General features: G+C 35.4%; 1 protein-coding gene across 16 annotated transcripts in view; it reads right to left on the bottom strand.

Moving 5' to 3' along the window:
• The window catches only part of LOC113068748 (receptor-type tyrosine-protein phosphatase mu-like), a 156,291-nt gene that overhangs the window by 123,155 nt on the left and 12,477 nt on the right, over positions 1-20,659 (bottom strand). For all 16 annotated transcript variants that reach the window (XM_026241593.1, XM_026241596.1, XM_026241599.1 and 13 more), the window contains exon 2: positions 1,524-1,646. In XM_026241593.1, the coding sequence (XP_026097378.1) occupies positions 1,524-1,646 (123 nt within the window). The remainder of the gene's footprint in view (positions 1-1,523; positions 1,647-20,659) is intronic.

The following is a 20,659-nucleotide window of genomic DNA, read 5'->3' as shown; positions in this document are numbered from 1 at the left end:
AAGCCGCTGTGCTTAATGGAACAGTTTATTAGAGTCTGACAAACAGCTTCATGAGCATGAGTGCTGCTTAAAAACGATCATAACCAGAGTTCTTGAAATCGTTTGAATCTACAGACCCCTTTGGATGATAAAGGGCCTGACTTTAGTGAATATAAATCTGTTGAGAGACTACCATGAGACAACAAACATGCTAAAGAATCTGAACAACAGAAAACAGCTTCTAAATATGGATTCTCTCTTTATACTAATGGTGACATTTGTTTTGAAACACAGGGTCATAAACAACCTTAGATAGAATAATTGGGCTCAATGCGCTGCTCTGAAATGGAAACTAGGGACTCGAGATGAAAAGTAGCTACTGTTACTAATTCTGGCATATTTACATGGTGTATATTAATACAGTGTTCATGAATATTCATGGTCCCTATTAAATAAACCAATAAATAAATACAAATAAATAAATAATATAGAACAAGAGACTCAACAATAAACAATGTCACAATATAAGGGAAAAGATTCCTACATATAAGCCTCCTTTCAGAGTTATTACCGTTAACTAAAATTAAAACCATTAAATAAAAAAGATTAATTACTTAAAATAAATTTTAAGTTAAAAAAATACTATTTAAATTGAAGTGCTAAAATAAATAAAGTACTAAAGTCCTAAAAAAAGATTTTAATTACTTAAATTATGTTAAGTAAAATAAAACACTATTTAATACTTTTTAATTCTAAGTACTAAAATAAATACAACTAAAAAATAAATAAAAAGATTTTAATTACTTAAGATAAATGTTGTTAAGTAAAATAAAACACTATTAAATCTTTTTAATTTTATGCACTAAAATAAATACAACAAAAAAATAAAAGATTTTAATTACTTCTAAGTAAATATTAAACCAGTATTTTATTTTACTTATACATTTTTTTAGTTGTAAAATAAATGTTAAGTACAAATATTTTATTTACCTAAAATAAAATGTTAAGTAAAATAAAATTCTATTTTATTTGGACTACTAAAATTAATACAACTAAAAAGTTTATAAATACTTAGACTATTAAAAATAACAAATAACTAATTACTAAATTAATGAATACTAAATTACTAAAATTCAAGTGAAAACAGAAAATATAAAAATCTAATCTAATTCAAAATATTAACAAAAACTGCTCAAAAGTAAATAAATTATACTACAATAAATGCCTCCTGTTCACAAATCAGTATTTTTACCAAGTCTGTACTGTCAAGACTCTCTCACTCGGTTCTCTGTCTCTGCAGAACACATCAGATGAGTTTAAACCTTCTCATTAAAACCTGTTAAAGCGCCGTAGCAGGAGTCTGTCCAGCCAATGACACAACAGTGTTTATCAAAGCGACCCTGATCACATGCTGAAATAATGAATCCCCTGAAGCCTCAAACTCCATTCAAACACATCAGCATGAGTCCGGTCATTCATCATGACATCCAGCTCTTGAGCACCTGATCCTATAAAGCAGTAAAGACTGGTGTAGACTCACGAACCTGACGGCAGCCAGGACTCTGAGGAGGGTTTCTGCCTGGTGTTGATCTGCTCCCAGTCGAAGTCATCGTCTTTGCCTTGACTGTAGCCGCAGTCTGTGTAGGACTTCTCCAGGAGACAGTCTTCTGCAGAGAGGAGGGCACACATCAAAATCAGTCACACTCCAACATACACCATATCAGCAGGACATGCCAAATACCAAGAGCCAACATGGTGCAAGAGAGGGAAATCATCATACTTCTTGAGTTAATGCATTTAGTGGACCAAGAAAATATTGTTAAGAATAATACTAATAATTTTGTTGTTGGTAAATGATGCATATTGTATGGTAGGATTGTGCATAATTGATAACGGAATTGAGAACACTTTTTAAATCTAATTCCTAAATTTTTTGAACTGAGGTGGGATACAGGACGCAGAATTACAATTTGAATTTGAATGTAACAGAGTTGAGTTTGAATTAACTGAAATGAAAAAAGCTATGTAAGAAGAAAATTTTGGAATGTTAACTTGACAGTCTTGAAAGATTTGGGTTGGAGGGATGATGAAAGGACAGAATGATGGACGGATGGACAGATGGATTGATGAAAGGACAGAATGGATGAATGATGAAAGGACAGGATGGATGGATGGATGGATGAAAGGACAGAATGATGGATGGATGGATGGATGGATTGATGAATGATAAAAGGACAGAAGGATGGATGGATGAATGATAAAAGGACAGAAGGATGGATGGATGGACAAAATGAATGATGGATGGATGTATGGATGAATGAAAGGACAGAATGAATGATGGATGGATGGATGGATGATGAAAGGACAGAAGGATGGATGGATGGACAAATGGATTGATGAAAGGACAGAATGGATGAATGATGAAAGGACAGGATGGATGGACGGATGGATGAAAGGACAGAATGATGGATGGATGGATGGATGGATGGATTGATGAATGATAAAAGGACAGAAGGATGGATGGATGAATGATAAAAGGACAGAAGGATGGATGGATGGACAAAATGAATGATGGATGGATGGATGATGAAAGGACAGAATGAATGATGGATGGATGGATGAAAGGACAAAATGAATGATGGATGGATGGATGATGAAAGGACAGAAGGATGGATGGATGAATGATAAAAGGACAGAAGGATGGATGGATGAATGATAAAAGGACAGAAGGATGGATGGATGGATGGACAAAATGAATGATGGATGGATGGATGGATGATGAAAGGACAGAATGAATGATGGATGGATGGATGAAAGGACAAAATGAATGATGGATGGATGGATGATGAAAGGACAGAATGAATGATGGATGGATGGATGGATGATGAAAGGACAGAAGGATGGATGGATGAATGATAAAAGGACAGAAGGATGGATGGATGAATGATAAAAGGACAGAAGGATGGATGGATGGACAAAATGAATGATGGATGGATGGATGATGAAAGGACAGAATGAATGATGGATGGATGGATGGATGGATGGATGAAAGGACAGAATGAATGATGGATGGATGGATGATGAAAGGACAGAATGAATTATGGATGGATGTGTGGATGATGAAAGGACAGAAGGATGGATGGATGGATGGATGAATGAATGATGAAAGGACAGAAGGATGGATGGATGGATGAATGAATGATGAAAGGACAGAATGAATGATGGATGGATGAAAAGGATAGAATGGATGGATGAATGATGAAAAGGACAGGATGATAGATGATGGACCGAATAGATTTATAGATAAACTGATAGATAGCAGAAGGTCCTCTCACACAGAGACTCTCGTTCATTCAGTCGGTGTGAAGAATGATTAATTCTGCTCAACATGTCAATCACTGGAACTCCTGCTTGATCACCAGCACTCATCAGTCACTGCACACCGCTGGAGAACAACATCAGTGTTAGCCAGCACTCGTTCTCCTCGAGTCGACCCGCAGCGCTCTCACTCGTTCTCATCTGCTGCCACAAACACAAGCGCTCTTTACTTTACAAAAACACAACCGTCCCGTCCCAGCCGCCAGTATCAACATCCATCACATCCCTTCTCTCTCAGCGTTCTGATGTTTGCATGACATTTCTGAGCATCAATCTGTTTTTTCACCATCTTTGGGATGCACACAGCCAGGAGCGGAGGATCTGGCTCAGAATAAGAGCGACTGAATTGTGGGAGTTTATTTTGGGCCGTCGCAGTCGGGGTTTGAGTGTAATGACTGCGTCTCTCACATCTGCTCTTTTATTGTGACAGCATGCAACATCTTCTGCTCCCTGATCTGAAAACGAGACGCCAGATTTTACATGATCAACTACATTTTGTGAACAAACAGCTCGTGGTTTGGTGCTGGGATTCCCTTGATCTGGGAGCGTGTCGCTGTCAGGATGACGAGGGCTTGAGTTCAGATTAGATCACACCCTACATCATGACAACTGTAGAGTCATGGGAACGAACACACGCTTCCAGATGAAAACGAACACATACAAACACATACATCTCTTTTTATTCAAACAGCTGGTGCCCAGAAGAATGAAAACCATAATATATAAAATAAAATCTTTAATGAAACCCATTCAAGAGTAATTACTGTTAACCGAAACCATAAAAAATTAATTTAAATAAATGTTAATTTATGTTTAGTTTAACTTGAAGCACAAAAATAAAAATAAATTAAATACTTTAATTATTTTTTTATTATTTAATAATTATTTAAAGTCTAAAACTAAAAATGTAAAACTATATAGACATTCAAAAATAAATTAAATAAATGTCAATAAATACATTTATGCATTTAGCAGACGCTTTTATTCAGGCTATACATTTTATTTGATTTTTTTACCTATTTGTGTTCCCTGGGAATCGAACCCACAACCTTTTACGCTGCTAACGCAATGCTCTACCACTGAACCACAGAAAATAAAAATACAAATTTACTAGCAATTTAGTCACATGTACATTGTAATATAAATTGAATTATATATTTTTTTATTTTTTCATAAAGCATTATTAAAAGTAAGGAGGACATCTTTGGGGTAAAATGTGTTCAATTATCAAGAAAATAATATCATGATGTCTTTTTTGATGCAAGCATGAAACACAACGTGAACCTTTTTTTCATGCGAATCATAATTTCTCACAGTATTTTAGTTTATACTAAGCTTTGGGATTTACGAAACTCCCTTTTGCTGTCCAAAAGGCATTCGATTAGCTCATCTGTGCAAACAGTCCCAGAATGCCGCGGTGCGCTGGAGGCTCTGCGTATCTCGACAGAGTCCAGACGTCTGCGGCGGCGTCTTATTAACTCTGACACGAAAACTGTTTCCACAGGGCCTGATGGCACATCAATACTCCAGCCAGATCTGAGGCTAAACACACACACACACACGTCTGATCATCGCCGCTCACATTCCCAAACAAACAAGAAAAAGCTGCGCTGTTGCTTTAATTGATGCCCGAGCAAACGCTTCATTCCCTCAGACGTCTGAGTTCACATGAAAGTCTGTTTTCTCGTCCAGCGATCGATTCACTCGTCTCCAGACTCTTTCTTCTCTCCAAAGGAAAAACACAAGCAACACCAGTACAAAATTTATGTTTTCAATATTTCAGCAGGTCTCTCATGTCTTTTAAGTCCCGACATGTGCTGCATTTTTTAACATTGCAGCCGATGCAGGACTCTTCCTCACAAACGGATTACAGCATCACGTCAATGTTGTATTTTTAATGTGGCACTGAAGATGAAACACTGGACCAAAGACCAGAGTGAAGTCAAAGCTGTGTCCATTCACTCATTCATTCAACAAAAGCATTAATTACACGAATCCTACAGCTCTCCTAGAACAAACAAGCTTTCGGTTTCTCAGTTAAACTTAATCTTGATATTTCTGAGGGTCATAAAGTCAACTATATTTTGCAGGTGCAGCCAATCAAACATCATTAAATAAAGGCTCATTAAAAAGAAGAAATTTTGCACAAAAAAATGTTTTAATATTTTTACCTTTTTATGGCAAGATTCAGGTTAATTCAGGTTGTCAATACTTCAATACTTTGAGAATTTCTATAATAAAATAATGATTAAAAAAAAAACATTTTCGGTACAAATGTTTTTAGACATTAAATCTAAACCTGTTATATAAAGAATAATAAAAATGAAAAACTGAAATAAAAGTGAAAAACTATACAGTATAGACAGAGTATATAGACAAAAAAATAAAAAATAAAAAATTACTAAACCTTTACAGTGAAAACCAAAAATATAAAAAATTATAATATTAAAAAAGACAAAAATCATCAAAACTGATGAAAAATTTTCTAAGTTTTATTTAGTTTGAGTTATAAAAAATATTTTAAAAATACTTAATTTCAGATAAATTTTGTATAATTTATTTCATTTAACATTTATTTTATTTAAAATAATGAAAATATGTGTTATGGATTTAGTTAACTATAATAACCATGGCTTGTAAATAAGGTTAAGGTGATGTTCACTAGTTTATTTTGTTAGATTTTTTTGCATTAATATGTAAATGTAAGCACTGCGGACGTTAATGCACAAACTCCTCGAGCACATCTTGATCCTCAACAGGGAACGATCAAAGATGATGAAGTCAGAGGAGAGCGTCCGATCACTAACTGACAGCCACGCGATCAGAGATCAAAGCAGCAGATTTTCATAATCCAGAAATAATTTGGGAGAAAAGCCCAGCAGATCTGAGTGTGTGATCACAGAGTCAGGAGCTAAACCGGCTTGACCTTCTCACCTCGAGCTCAGATTATCTCAGATTTATTATCCAGCTCACATTAATAACAGGTGAAATTAACCTTTAGTGCACAAAATAGCATGAATAACAAAACAGCCTCAAACTATATAGAGCTCGCATGCTCAGATAACAAGCTTGTACTGAAGAAAAAAGCTTATTGTAATTAAATTATAAAAATATCAAAATGAAAATTATCCTTTTAAACAAAAGATAGGAAAATGAAACATACAAAAATTTTTGTAAAATTTACATTTAAAAATTAACAAAAAAAAAAGTCAAATTAAAATATATTAAATAAAAAAATATATATAATCCAAATAAAACACTTACTAAAAATAAAAAAATTATCAATGCAACTGTTAAACATTTAACAAATTATTATGAAAAACAAAAATAATTAAAATTAAATAAAAACAGACTAATATATATATATATATATATATATATATATATATATATATATATATATATATATATATACACACACACACTTTTTTTTTCTTTTTTTTGGGTGTGTTAAATTGAAATATTTCAATATTTCAGGTAGGTATGCACCAAAATGAAATTTCTGGGGTGAAAACCGAAAATGCTTTATAATAATTATTTCCTTTTTTATTAAATAATATAAAGTAATTTTGTAAGACTTTCAATTTAACACTATATAACACTATATAAAAAAAGAACACCATAAAATTGGACAGAAAATATTTAAATTAAATATACATTTTTATTTTTATTCAGTTCTATTCAACAGCATCAGATAAACAGATTGTGTGCGTGTGTGTGTGTGTGTGTGTGTGTGTGTGTGCGTGTATCCCTGATTTTACAGATCACCTAACCCTATGCGTGTTAATGCAAAGCTCTAGTTCATTATGTTCACTCTATACACACAAATGAAAGAATCAATTCTTCCCGTGTGATTCTTTAAAATCTAATTTACAAGTGCTGAAGATTATCCATTAGCAATTACTGCTAACTACCTGGAGACCACCGCTGGACAACATTAGCATCGACCCAGAAACACACAGCTCTTCAACAGTGCATCAGCTATCCACACACACACACACACACACACACACACAGTGAATCACGTTACTGCATGATTTCACTTTATAAATCAGAGGTCATGAGTTCTGCAGATGAACACAGTCTTCTGACTGAACGCTGTTTTATGATGAAGAGCTGAATAACCATCATCCTTGATCCAAAACTGCAGAAGGAATATAAATGAGAATCGTAAACAATTCATCCAATCTGGCTCTGATTTCAGTTGCACTTTATGATTCTGTAATTTAGTATTTCTGACAAATCCTAAAAATTAATCTTAATTATGTAATAAAAAGAAACAATACTGTTTTGGGGGTTACTAAATTATTTTAATAATATTATATAGTTAATATTTAAAAATTATTTTTAATATTGGATGTTATTTTTTATATTTTCAATAGCATAAAATATTTTGTATAATTTTTATTGTATAATAAAACTTATTTGCTGTAAATATTTTGTTTTTGAAATGCTACAAATGCTAAAAAGTTTGTAATAAAATGAACGGCGACAATGGATTTTAAAATAACATTAAATATTAATATTTACAAATGTTGTATATTTCTAGTAAAATAATATTGAATATTAAAAAAAAAATTATATTCATGCTATATTTTTTTTAAAAGTATGTGGAGTTTAACAACAAATGATGGTATTTCTGTAGAAAAAAAAGACTATTTTACAAATTATTTTTATGTTAATATTTAGTAATTTAGTTTTATTTTCGAATAGTACTTTAAATATTTTAACATTTTAACAACAAATAATGAGACTTCTGTATTCACAGTAAAATATTTCAAAAGGTTGATAACATTATTTTAAAATTATAACTTAATATTTAAACGTTTTATATTTATAATATAATATTAAGTACTTTAAAATAATTAGAATAATATTTTTATTATTTATAAATATATGATTTAAGAACTTTGATTCACAGTAAAAAAGTTTCAATTAAAGACGATCATATATTAATATTTTTTAACAATTACATTTTTTATCTTTATAATAAGTACTTTTAAATACTTAATATTTACACAATTGTGATTGAACAATAAATAAATGTTTTTAAAAAATCTATAAAAGGACTAATTAAATAAAATAAAAATTAATGTTAATTTAAACTTTTTAAAATTTCAAATAATTTTTACCATTTAAAAAATATTAATTTTTATACTTATTTAAAAATATTTAACACTACTACTTTCGTATTCACAGTAAAAAGTTTGGATAAAAGGCGAGTAGGCAGCAAACTGAACAAGCGTCTAGCGCGCGCACACACACACACACACACACACACACACACGTCTGGAGCGCTCGGCTCTTTTTGGCCCAAACTAATCAACATGTTCCCCAACACGTCTGTGCTTCCGGCCGCCCGGTGGCTCTGCCAGAGAGACGCAGGATGGATGTTTATTTTTGTGTGGACTGATTCACTTCGCGGCAGCAGCTCGATATCAGGACGCTCCAGAAATGATTAATTCCTGGCCTGTTCTCCTTCGATTAGCCGGGGGCGACCGGGGGGGCGATGGGTCACCGAGAGAAAGAGACGCCGCTGTTCCTGACCTTCCTGCTGAAGAAAGACCTCAATCCCCCTCCGACCCGAGACAGTGAGACCTTCCATCAGAGCAGAGCCACTGGAGTCACCGGGCCGCCGGAGCGAACCAAAGCCAGGGCCGGGGGGAGCCGGACTCCCCAAATTAGACCCAGTTCCTCCAAAGCTGCCAGCAGCGAGGACTCGAGAGGAATAAACGACGCTCCAGAAACCAGAGCGTTTCCCGTTTGATCTCCGAATCAAGAAGGTAAACAACAACAACACTAACGAGCTTTCTAGTGTTCTGAAGCAAACCTTCACATGGCTTCAAGAGTCGATTGTTTTTTTATTATTTAGAGCAAACATTTTAACTCCTTTTAATTTCATTTAATTATGCAAGACAAACATCTAGGGCTTTCTTTGAGGCTGCTGCTGTAGTGGATGTAGTAATTCTTGAGAAGGTTTAATAAGCAGCATGTTATCGTTTAATATAATGAACTTGATCAAGCGCACGACTGAACCACGAACTTTCTGTGTTGCATAAAAACTTGATAAATGTATACATGGAAATGAACTCATTTTGACTTGTGAACATGCAATGCATTACTAAGTTATTACTGTAATTGAATTAGGGGATTTTTTTTTTATTTTTTTCTGTAATTTAAGTAGAGTTACATCTGATGTAATTGCATTAAATACTATATACACTACATAATCATTCTAAAGTGGATTTTAAAGAGATTTGCAGTAAAAATAGTGAAATATTATTCTAATGTAAATCATCTGTTTTCTGTGTGAATCTGTGTTAAAGTGTAATGTATTTCTGTGATGCTCCGCTGTATTTTCAGCATCATTCCTCCAGTCTTCAGTGTCACATGATCTTCAGAAATCAGAATAATATGATGTGCAAAAATAGAAACATAAAATAAAATAAAAAAATTCTAAACAAAAAGCAATGTTATATTCATTTTAAAATAACATGATAAAATGTAATATTTTAAAATTAAATTCATGTTTAGATTTAACAATATTTATTTAATTAATAAAAAAAAATTTCATATTGTTTCTTATTTTAACTAACATTTACAAGTTTTGTTTAATATTTTAAAATTATATTCTTTCATATATTTTTTTTATTGTAATCTTTAACCCCCCCCAAAAAAAAAATGCTACTTCTGTGTACACAATAAATGTTTCAAAAAAAGTGCTGCATATTAAAATCTTAAAACATTATTTAATATTTGAAGGACAATCACTCAGCTCTATCGACTTCCCGTGACCCGTTTATCCTCTGATGGAGGAAGTGATGTCATATGAGTGGCCATCTGTTTTTCCCGGCAATATTTAATAGATTTGTGTTCATCGTCTCAGTCTTCTATCAGGAGTCTAAGCTGCAGGCGATGTTTAGCTGATTTGGAGGATTATAGTTTAGAGGATTTATGGAAAGGAAGCGGTTTTCTCTGAAATATCATTATGGCTGAAGTGTGTGAATTATAAACCGGTCAAGTTTAGAGTCGCCCGGTTCCATTCACTGTTCTCAGTGTCTAAAATAAATCAGCTGCATTAAAAAAAAACACTACATCAAACCCTAACCCTGATTCTAAAAGCCGTCAAGGCAAATTTTCTCAATTTTCCATTTAGTGAAACAAAACTAAAAAAGACAAAAGGAAACGGAGAAGCTACCAATCTGACTTTTCCGATAATATCTTAAGAGTGTCTCAAACTGTAGTTAAATGAGTCAAGATATCGCTAGCTATCTCAGTATCACGAATCTCCTCAGGGACTTGAGAGGAAACCTCTGAACACGGTTCGATACGGAGCTCAACACACCAGAGGGTCTGGTGTCTGACGCTGGTCTCCGCAGGAGAAGTCAACATCACTAATGAGTTCTGCACAGATCAGATCTGTCCTCGAGTCTAAACCAGAGAGCTCTTACAGTAGAAGGGAGAACACGGCTCTGGCTCCAGCTCCTCATCTCCAGACTCATGTGACTGAAATGCTAATTCAATGCTAATCTGGAGAGTAGCTGTGTGATGAAAGGCTCTCTGTTTGGACAAGAGAAAGCCGGAACTGATCGATGCTCCGTCCACAGTCAAATGATTGCACAGTAATCAGGAGACGCGATGCATTTCTTCTGCGTCGGAGGACAATGAGTCTTTGTTGGGTTTCCAGGCGGATCGGTTTGATCCTGGATGGCTGTATGTGGAAGATTATTACAGATGATGCACGGATACGATCTGTAAAAATGGCTAAATAAATACAAGTGTGGCACACAAAGAGCCTCATTCTTTCAGAGAACAGACACCGCTGTGATTCACTGACCTCATGACCTCACTAACTCCGCCCACTTCCACTGACTGACAGCAGAGCAGGCCACACAAACCTGCGTGATGTCATCTTCTTATGTGGAACACAAGAGGACATTTAGCAGAATGTTATAAATTCATGTTTGTATTGTGTTCTATTAGCAGGATGTTTAGTCATTTTTTACTTAATCAAAATAACTCCGCTGCAGTTTGACAGATAATGCACAAAAAAAAAAGATTTTTAAATATTTGTTAAAATTTAGTTCTTGCAAATGTATCTATATATCTATATCTGTGTGTGTGTGTGTGTGTGTGTGTGTGTGTGTGTGTGTGTGTGTAAAATAAAAATTGCATAAAACAAATTATTATATTGTATATAAAATAAATATTTATAAGTATATAAGCATATATAAAATAATTATACAAGTAAATATAATGTATATTAAATATATACAAAATATGAAATATATAAAGTGAAAAAAAAATTTAAGTGTACAAAAATTACTTAAAAAAGTTTTGAAATTTAATTTTTACAAACATTTTCTACTTTCAATTCATTTCAATTGTACTTCCTTGCATTCAAATTTGAATCGCAATGCTGTTAGCTACCTCAATTCAAGTCAAATTCATGAAATGAATCAGAATTTAGAAGGTATCTTGATTCTAAAAGACAGGGTTGTGATCCTGGATGCTGATTGGCCAGTCTAGAGTTCAAATTCACAACCGTTCTGAAACACACGAAGCATAAACCTGACTGAATGAATGTGAATCTACAGGAGTTTCCAACAGCTTCTCATCTGGAGAGGTTTCCCACGACACACTGACCGACTGCTGGACGCTTCACCATCCAGAGATAAGAGACTCCACTTCCTGTCCTCCAGCTGAGAACGAGCCGAGCACTGGTTTACAGAAACATCACGGTGTTTCCTCTCCACACACACACACACACACACACACAGAGACATGCCACAAATCACACAGCACTGCTGCCAGAACTCACCACACAAGCCTTAAATCTCAATCGCTTCTCGACACACAGTCACCAGATCTCAGAGGAACAGAGACTTGTGCTCAAAGCTCAGAGAAACAGCATCTTCTGAGCAACAGAATATTTAATAGTATGATGCTTCTCCAATAGCTGATATGAAATACATCAAACTAAAGTAACCGTAGATGAGTGAGTGACTCGTGTTATTGGGGCATTTCTGGGCATTATTTGGGATGGCTCCCCTCCCTTCTCCTGTACTCATTCTTCCCTGCTTCCTGGAGATACGGCTCCGGGGAGAACGGCAGGAAAAGGAAAAGCCTGGTGCAGCCGGGCGGGAAATACCAGGCTTCACAAACATTTGTCATCCTCCACCACCGAAACAAAAGAGCACAGAGAAAAAGTGCTGCGGAGAGAAACTGCTGATGAAATTAAAAGTTTGAGCAGAATAATTAACCGTTTCAGAGTCGAACGCTGCTTAATTCATTCCAGGGAGCTGGAGAAGGACACAAAGCGATGTGACGTACGTAATAAAGTCTGCCAGAGTAATGGACAGACCACCGCGCCGTGATTAATGACCGCAGGCACAGAACATGACAACGGATGATGGTCTGAGCAGATGAATATGTTTTCTGATTAATCTCAGCCCGGTCGGGATTATATTTCCCTAAATCCAGATGATCTTTAAGTGAGAGCATGAAACTGAGGGAATTAGATGATCTCGATGCTCCGTCTGCACAGAAGGTTATCAGAGCGTTTATACTCATCTGACCCAACAAATCCAGCCTAATATTCTCTTTCATCACTGTAGATCATGCCCTGGGTATCAGATCCCTCTCCACAACAGAGAGAGGGAGGAAGGAATCTGCACTTCCTGTTGACAATGAACCACTGCCACCCTGAAGAACAACTGGCTGCTTGAAAACGAAGTTAAAAACATTACAGTTTGAGTGAATCCTGCACTCTGTTAGTGGCAGCACTCCTCGTCCCAGACACATGCAGATACATGTTCTGCCAGCAGGAGGAGCTTTAAGAGCAGCAGAGAGAGAGAGAGGGGTTTCTCCAGTAACGGCTCACACACGCTGCCCTATCAAGCATTTCATGCAAAATCACATCAAAAATGTTCTGAATACAGTCGGTTTCCTTCTCAAATACAGTGATATAAAAAAATCTGTCCGTTTTAGAAACAAGACACCTTTTACATTTCAGTTCTTCAATATGAGCAAACAGAACTGCCAATCAAACGGCTCAACATTAGACAGATTGGTAGATTGATGGATAGAACGATAGTGGGATGGATGAAATGATAGATGATAGATGGATAGAACGATAGATGGATGGATGGATGGATGGATGGATAGAACAATAGAATGAAAGATGGATAGAATGACAGATATATAGAATGATGGATGGATGGATAGAACAATAGAATGAAAGATGGATAGAATGACAGATATATAGAATGATAGATGGATAGAACAATAGAATGAAAGATGGATAAAATGATAGATGGATGGATAGAACAATAGATGGATAGTACGATAGATGGATGGATGGATGGATGGATAGAACAATAGAATGAAAGATGGATAGAATGACAGATATATAGAATGATAGATGGATGGATAGAACAACAGAATGAAAGATGGATAGAATGATAGATGGATGGATAGAATAATAGATGGATAGTACGATAGATGGATAGAGCAATAGAATGAAAGATGGATAGAATGATAGGTGGATGGATAGAATAATAGATGGATGGATAGAACAATAGACAGATAGATGCATAGTACAATAGATGAATAGAACAATAGAACGATAGATGGATGGAATGATAGATGATAGATGGATAGAATGATAGAACAATAGAATGAAAGATGGATGGATAGAACAATAGAACGATAGATGGATGGAATGATAGATGATAGATGGATAGAATGATAGAACAATAGAATGAAAGATGGATGGATGGACAGAACACTAGAGGGATGGATGGAATGATAGATGATAGATGGATAGAATGATAGATGGATGGATAGAACAATAGAGAGGTGGATGGATAGAACGATAGATGAATAGAACAATAGAATGAATAATGGATAGAACAATAGAACGATAGATGGATGGAATGACAGAACACTAGAGGAATGGATGGAATGATGGATAGATGGAACTAAAGGTGTAACGACGGACTGGGCGCTAACAGCATCATCTCAGCTAGCGCTCCGCTGTGATTAGCCGTGTTTGGAGAGAGGCAGCAGATGAAGTGATGGGATCCACAGCACTCACACAGCTGGACACGATGAGAAGAGACGAGCGGTCACACACACACACACACACACACACGGGTGCTGGAGCGAGACACCCTCTCAGAGCAGAAGTGTTTTGGGACGCTGCCGCCGGGGCTCATGTTTCACTCGCCTCAGCACTGATTTCTATAAATGGATCTTTGATTATGAGCAAAGTTCAGGAAACGCAGCCAGACCTGCTCCACCCAGAGCAAACGCTCCCTAACACCGTCACCGAGCTCAGAAACTCTCACAGATACTGCAGTGTTTATTTGCTGATACTGCCATTACTGAACACAACTGATGTGACTTCATCACAGAAACATCTGAAGCGCAGCACTGTGTTCAATCACACACCAGCAGTGCTCTCAGCATCGCTTTAACATGCGTTCAGGAACAAAACACACCAAACAAGATAGAAATCTATTAATAATTACAATTACATTTAAATAATTAAAAATAATGGTTTGACATTTGAAGATTAAGACATTATCATTATAATTTAGCAGCTTCAATGTAAAATAAAATAAATTCTATAATTTTTTATTTGTGAATTTTACAATGAAATATTACTTACATTTATGCATTTAGCAGATGCCTTTATCCAAAGAATTTTGCAAAAGCAATTTGTCAAAGAACAATTGTAATATTTATTTACAATAATATAATATTTTTATTATTTGTTTAAATTTGTTAATTTGGCTATTATCTATTGTTTATTATTAGTTTACTTTTAGTAATTTTTTTTAATTTATTGCCATATTGATATACAACCAAATTACTTGGCCAAATTTCAAAGCCCTATAACCATCTTTTTTTTTTTTTATCTTACTTTTTTTTTTTTTTTTATAATCGGAATTTCTTTTAATCAGAAAAAATGCAATTACATTTCTACACCACTAGTCAAAATTATGCATTTTTACAGTAAAACTAAAAAGAGCAGCATATTTAGAATATCTTTTTGTAGCTTAGGATTGTTTCATTAGACACCAATAAGACGAATCACAACAGCCTTGATTATTTAACCCTTTAAGTCCACAGGTCAGCAAAACCAACCCTATAGAGTTAACTTCGGTCTCTGTTAGACGTGTCTTTGATCTGACGCTCGGTCTGAAGGGTAAAAGAGACGTCGTGACATCAGCGCGTCGATCTTTCCTCCCTCTGAAACTAGTGACCAGGGGAATACAGCCACCACAAACAAACAATAACTGGAAGCTCATTTAGTTAGCTTTTGCCTGGCTAATTTATGACCTCCATGCCACTAAGAATAATTAAGAGGAGTGGCTCGAGTCTGAATAAGATCAAACTCATTTACACTGGCTGAAGAAAATATGAGAGCGGTTTACTCCATCAAAACCAGTTCTAGTCAAACACACTGTAATAAATAGATTTTTCTAACTTAAATTTTGTAGTACAAAGACTGAAATATTTTCCATACTTCAGTAATCATTTATTTGACCTTAAATTCAATGTTACATGTTGTTACTTTGCAACCATGCATGAAATTCACTAGCAATTGTGAAAATTTGTTTCAAATAAGTTTACGCCAAATATGTTTCAGCTTGAATTTACGCTGACAGTAAAAACAAAAAAGGAGAAATTTAGCTACTAATTTCATTCACTATATTCACAATTTTTGTTATATTATTTTGTTTTAATTCAAATTTCTTGTTGTGAAATTTACTAGAAATGTCTGAGTGAAAAGTGTTTCAAAGTAAACTCTAAACCAAATTATTTTGAAATTGTGTGTGGAATTACTCTGGATGAGACTCTAAAAGCAGTAACATAACCTATTTTTTTATTTAATTCATCTAAAAATAGACATTACTAGATTGTGTAAAAAAAAAGGAATTAATTTACTATATTATCTAAAACTAGACATAACTTTATGATTAAACTAATATTTTTTGAAGTCTTACTACTTCAAAATGTCACATTTATTTCAATGTTGTTGTTTTTCAAATTTACTAGCAATTAGTAACTTTCTCAGTTAAAATTTCAAGTAAATCCTAAACCAAATCTTTTGCATTGTAGTAACTAAGTCATATGACTTCAAGAATCATGTCTGTAACACCAAAAAAGTCAAATTAAAAAAGTAATGAATAGTCATGTTTGGCCTGAAACACAACATAACAGCAGAAACAAACCAAAAAATGTATGCAGAAACCATTTACATTCAGAAATTGACAGTTAACACAATGTGAAATTTTGAAACAAAACAGAATAGAAATAGAATTTTCTAATAATTTATTCACTACTTTGAGAAGTCACTTTTTCTAAATGTACTCTTCCACTTCTTCCTCTTCTTCAACCAGCTTGAGTCTGAGTCCAGCAGTGCTTTGGCTGGCAAAGAGAGAGGGATTAGAGGAAGAGAAGATGGAGAGAACGAGGGATGAGCGTCTCGGAGGGCTGGCTGACATTTGGCTGGTGTTTGTCTGAAGGAGGTTAGGAGAAGCGAGGACCGCCTGAAGACTCTGAATGTCAGACGCTCCAGAGACTGTCCTGCAGATCTTGTGAAGAAACACACGAGACGACAGCGGCTCACAGCATTCTGCATGAGCGAGCGAGCCGTTAAAGAGCAGAGACCCCGGACATCACCGCACTGACAGACGCTACATATTACATGAGGACAAATTTGCAAACAGAACTTACAACCCACGGCTGAATATTTCATGCAGTCTCGCGCTGCGCTCTCGTGTTTATGGATTCTATACACCGTTATTAGAGCAGAAATAAAGGACTTCTGCTGTGAAAATGACCCTCGCTGTGAGCCGAAGCTCACTTTCACCACACCTGAACAACAGGAGGACATTTACACACATTCATATTTCATACTGCCATCGAAACGGTGTTTTGCATTTCTATTTTTGGTCATATTAGATTCCAAATCCTTATTTCTGAAAAAGGAACCAATACTTTTATTCAAGTATGCGTTAAATTTATCAAAAGTGCCAGTGAAGTACTTTATAAAGGTGACAGAAGATTTCTATTTTACAGAAATTCACAGCTATTTCAACAATTGTAATAATTGTATAATTTTACAGTATTTAAAACAAATAAATGCAACCCTTCAAACAAACCAGCGCTGCGCTTATGAACAGCAGCGATACAGCGTTTCCTTGGTTACCACTGTAAACAAACCAGCGCTGCGCTTATGAACAGCAGCGATACAGCATTTCCTTGGTTACCGCTGTAAACAAACCAGCGCTGCGCTTATGAACAGCAGCGATACAGCGTTTCCTTGGTTACCACTGTAAACAAACCAGCGCTGCGCTTATGAACAGCAGCGATACAGCGTTTCCTTGGTTACCGCTGTAAACAAACCAGCGCTGCGCTTATGAACAGCAGCGATACAGCGTTTCCTTGGTTACCACTGTAAACAAACCAGCGCTGCGCTTATGAACAGCAGCGATACAGCGTTTCCTTGGTTACCGCTGTAAACAAACCAGCGCTGCGCTTGTGAACAGCAATGATACAGCGTTTCCTTGGTTACCACTGTAAACAAACCAGCGCTGCGCTTATGAACAGCAGCGATACAGCGTTTCCTTGGTTACCACTGTAAACAAACCAGCGCTGCGCTTATGAACAGCAGCGATACAGCGTTTCCTTGGTTACCGCTGTAAACAAACCAGCGCTGCGCTTATGAACAGCAGCGATACAGCGTTTCCTTGGTTACCACTGTAAACAAACCAGCGCTGCGCTTATGAACAGCAGCGATACAGCGTTTCCTTGGTTACCGCTGTAAACAAACCAGCGCTGCGCTTGTGAACAGCAATGATACAGCGTTTCCTTGGTTACCGCTGTAAACAAACCAGCGCTGCACTTATGAACTTTAATATGCATTATACAGGCATGATGAAAAGAACAAATACGATCTAAACTTTTATTTTTTTTTAAAGACAGTAAGTTACACACGTTCATGTAAACTCATCTCTCTAATAGAATCGTGATTTGTTTATCATCTTGACCAATTTGAATAGTCACATACATTCCTACTGAACGCTATCAAACTATCAGTATTATGTTTGTTGTTTCTTATGTATACATGCAGACAGGATGCAGAATGAACACTGGCCTCTGTCTGAACACATAAGATCACACAGAAGTGTTAGAAACACACCGGCCGGACGGAGTGAAGGCTGATAGAGATGTCAGGCGTTAAATGGCAGCGAGTGCCCTGCAGCGGAGGTGTTCGGTCCCCTCCATGCGCCGCTTGTCTGCTCGGATCCGTCACCATCACAGAGATGCAGCAACCTTTACCCCTCCATCACACTGCTTCACCCCCCCCTCGGGCCCCGGGGCCGTGTCACAGTCTGCGTATCGCTCAGCATCAGCCCAGGAACCTTCACGCTCATAACCAGCTCCTGAGGCTCCTCCACCGAAAGCGCTTCGTCTCCAATCACAGTCAATACCTTCATCTCCTCCGGACAGACTGTTCATGTTTAATGTGCAGTCGCCGGAGAGTACAGACACCATCACATCAGGAGCTCATGTTAACCCCACTGAGACGATCAGAAGTCACGCCGATCACTGAAGTTAAGAGACGGTCTTAACCTTTTCTCACGTTTAACGGGTCCAGGTCATATTTCATACTCTCAAGGTGATACAAGTTGTTTTATAATGTATAATCATTATAGTATTCAAATAATTTATAATAATTTTTTCCGATTAAAAAATACAGAGAATGTCATTTCTGTGTCACTATAACAATTACTATCAATTACATGATATTTTGCATTTAAAAAAAACAAGTCTATTTTACGACTTAAAATAGGCAATACAATAAAAACTCATGATGCATAACTAGATTTATTTTTTATCATTTATTTTTACGATAATTACTCATTACGGCATTTATGCATTTAATACATTAAGCACTTATCAAAATAATGTCAATAAAATCTAAATGGGTTTAAAAAGGCATTATGTGTCTTTGTGCAAAATATAATTTCTTGCAAATGTATTTTCATATGGGGGTGAAATATATTACATGAGATTCAATCCTTAATTCTGGACCCCAAAATCCCCTCCTGACCTCACCTCAAGACTGATCCGAGTCTCGTGGATTAAGACATATCATAAACACAAAGATGCAGGAGGAGATGTTTAAGAGGATAAGCAGAGCAGGCTCGCCGTCTTAATCTGCAAACCACAGCAAGCTTTCCTTGAAGAACACTAACTTCCATCTGGGCCTCAGAGATGATATTAATCAAGAGTTTCTGGTAATTGCTTTCATGATGTCAGATAATACACCAGCATGTGTCTGAAAGCATCTAATCCTGACCCGCTTTCAATGGAGCCGGAGGACGAGTGAAATAGCGTCTCATGAATAGCAGATGATTATTCAAAAGAGAGTATTTCCATATCATTTCCACTTTAGACATACTCTAAACAGAGTGAATTACCATGCAGACTCCGAAGAGCCTTTCCTAATGGCTCGGAACGCTTCAGTGTGCACTAAATTTGACCAAATAACGTCATCTGAATTAGATCATGCATCGTACATGAATTCTGGAGCATTCGGAATAGAATTACATTTTTGTCTCAAGTAAATGCAGAAAACAAGAACTGAATCACACAATCCAGTTACAAACGGACAGAAACTGAAAGGTTTTCACTATAAACTGTCAAAGTAAAAGTTCGGTTTAATTTGAAGAAATTATAACTAAAATAAATTGTTGTACAGCAGGATGCACTTCTCAAAATAACAACACATTTAAAGTAATATCACAATTTTTCCTCCATGTTTTAATTTTAACAGTAAACCTTCCTTGTGTAGAACTTTTTTACCCACCAAAAAAGGAATTGTAATTTGTGTGATTATATTTTAAAAGATTAATTAAATTGTTAATGTTTAATTTCATTTTTGATAGAATTGTGATTATATATCTAGAAATATTAAAACGGACAACACCGAATTTTAATAAAATAAAAGTGGCAGGGCCATTTTTTTGTAAAAATTTTAAATTGAATTGTTAAAGTTTTATGAATTCAATTGATTAGACTTGCTTTCTGATTCTAAAAATTTAATTAAACCAATTTGTTTTTTAAAGTATAAAGCTGATTTCTTTTTTTTTTTTTCTTCTTTTTTTTTTTACAATTTTAATAAATTGTTGCTTAATTGTATAAGTTTCAGGATTTCAATGAATTAGAGATTAAATTATTTATTTAACCATTAAAACAATCCAGAAAAAAATAAGAAAAT

The sequence above is a fragment of the Carassius auratus genome, linkage group LG49B (assembly GCF_003368295.1).
Source record: "Carassius auratus strain Wakin linkage group LG49B, ASM336829v1, whole genome shotgun sequence".
Lineage (NCBI taxonomy): Eukaryota > Metazoa > Chordata > Actinopteri > Cypriniformes > Cyprinidae > Carassius > Carassius auratus.
This window is presented reverse-complemented; position numbering and strand designations above follow the sequence as displayed.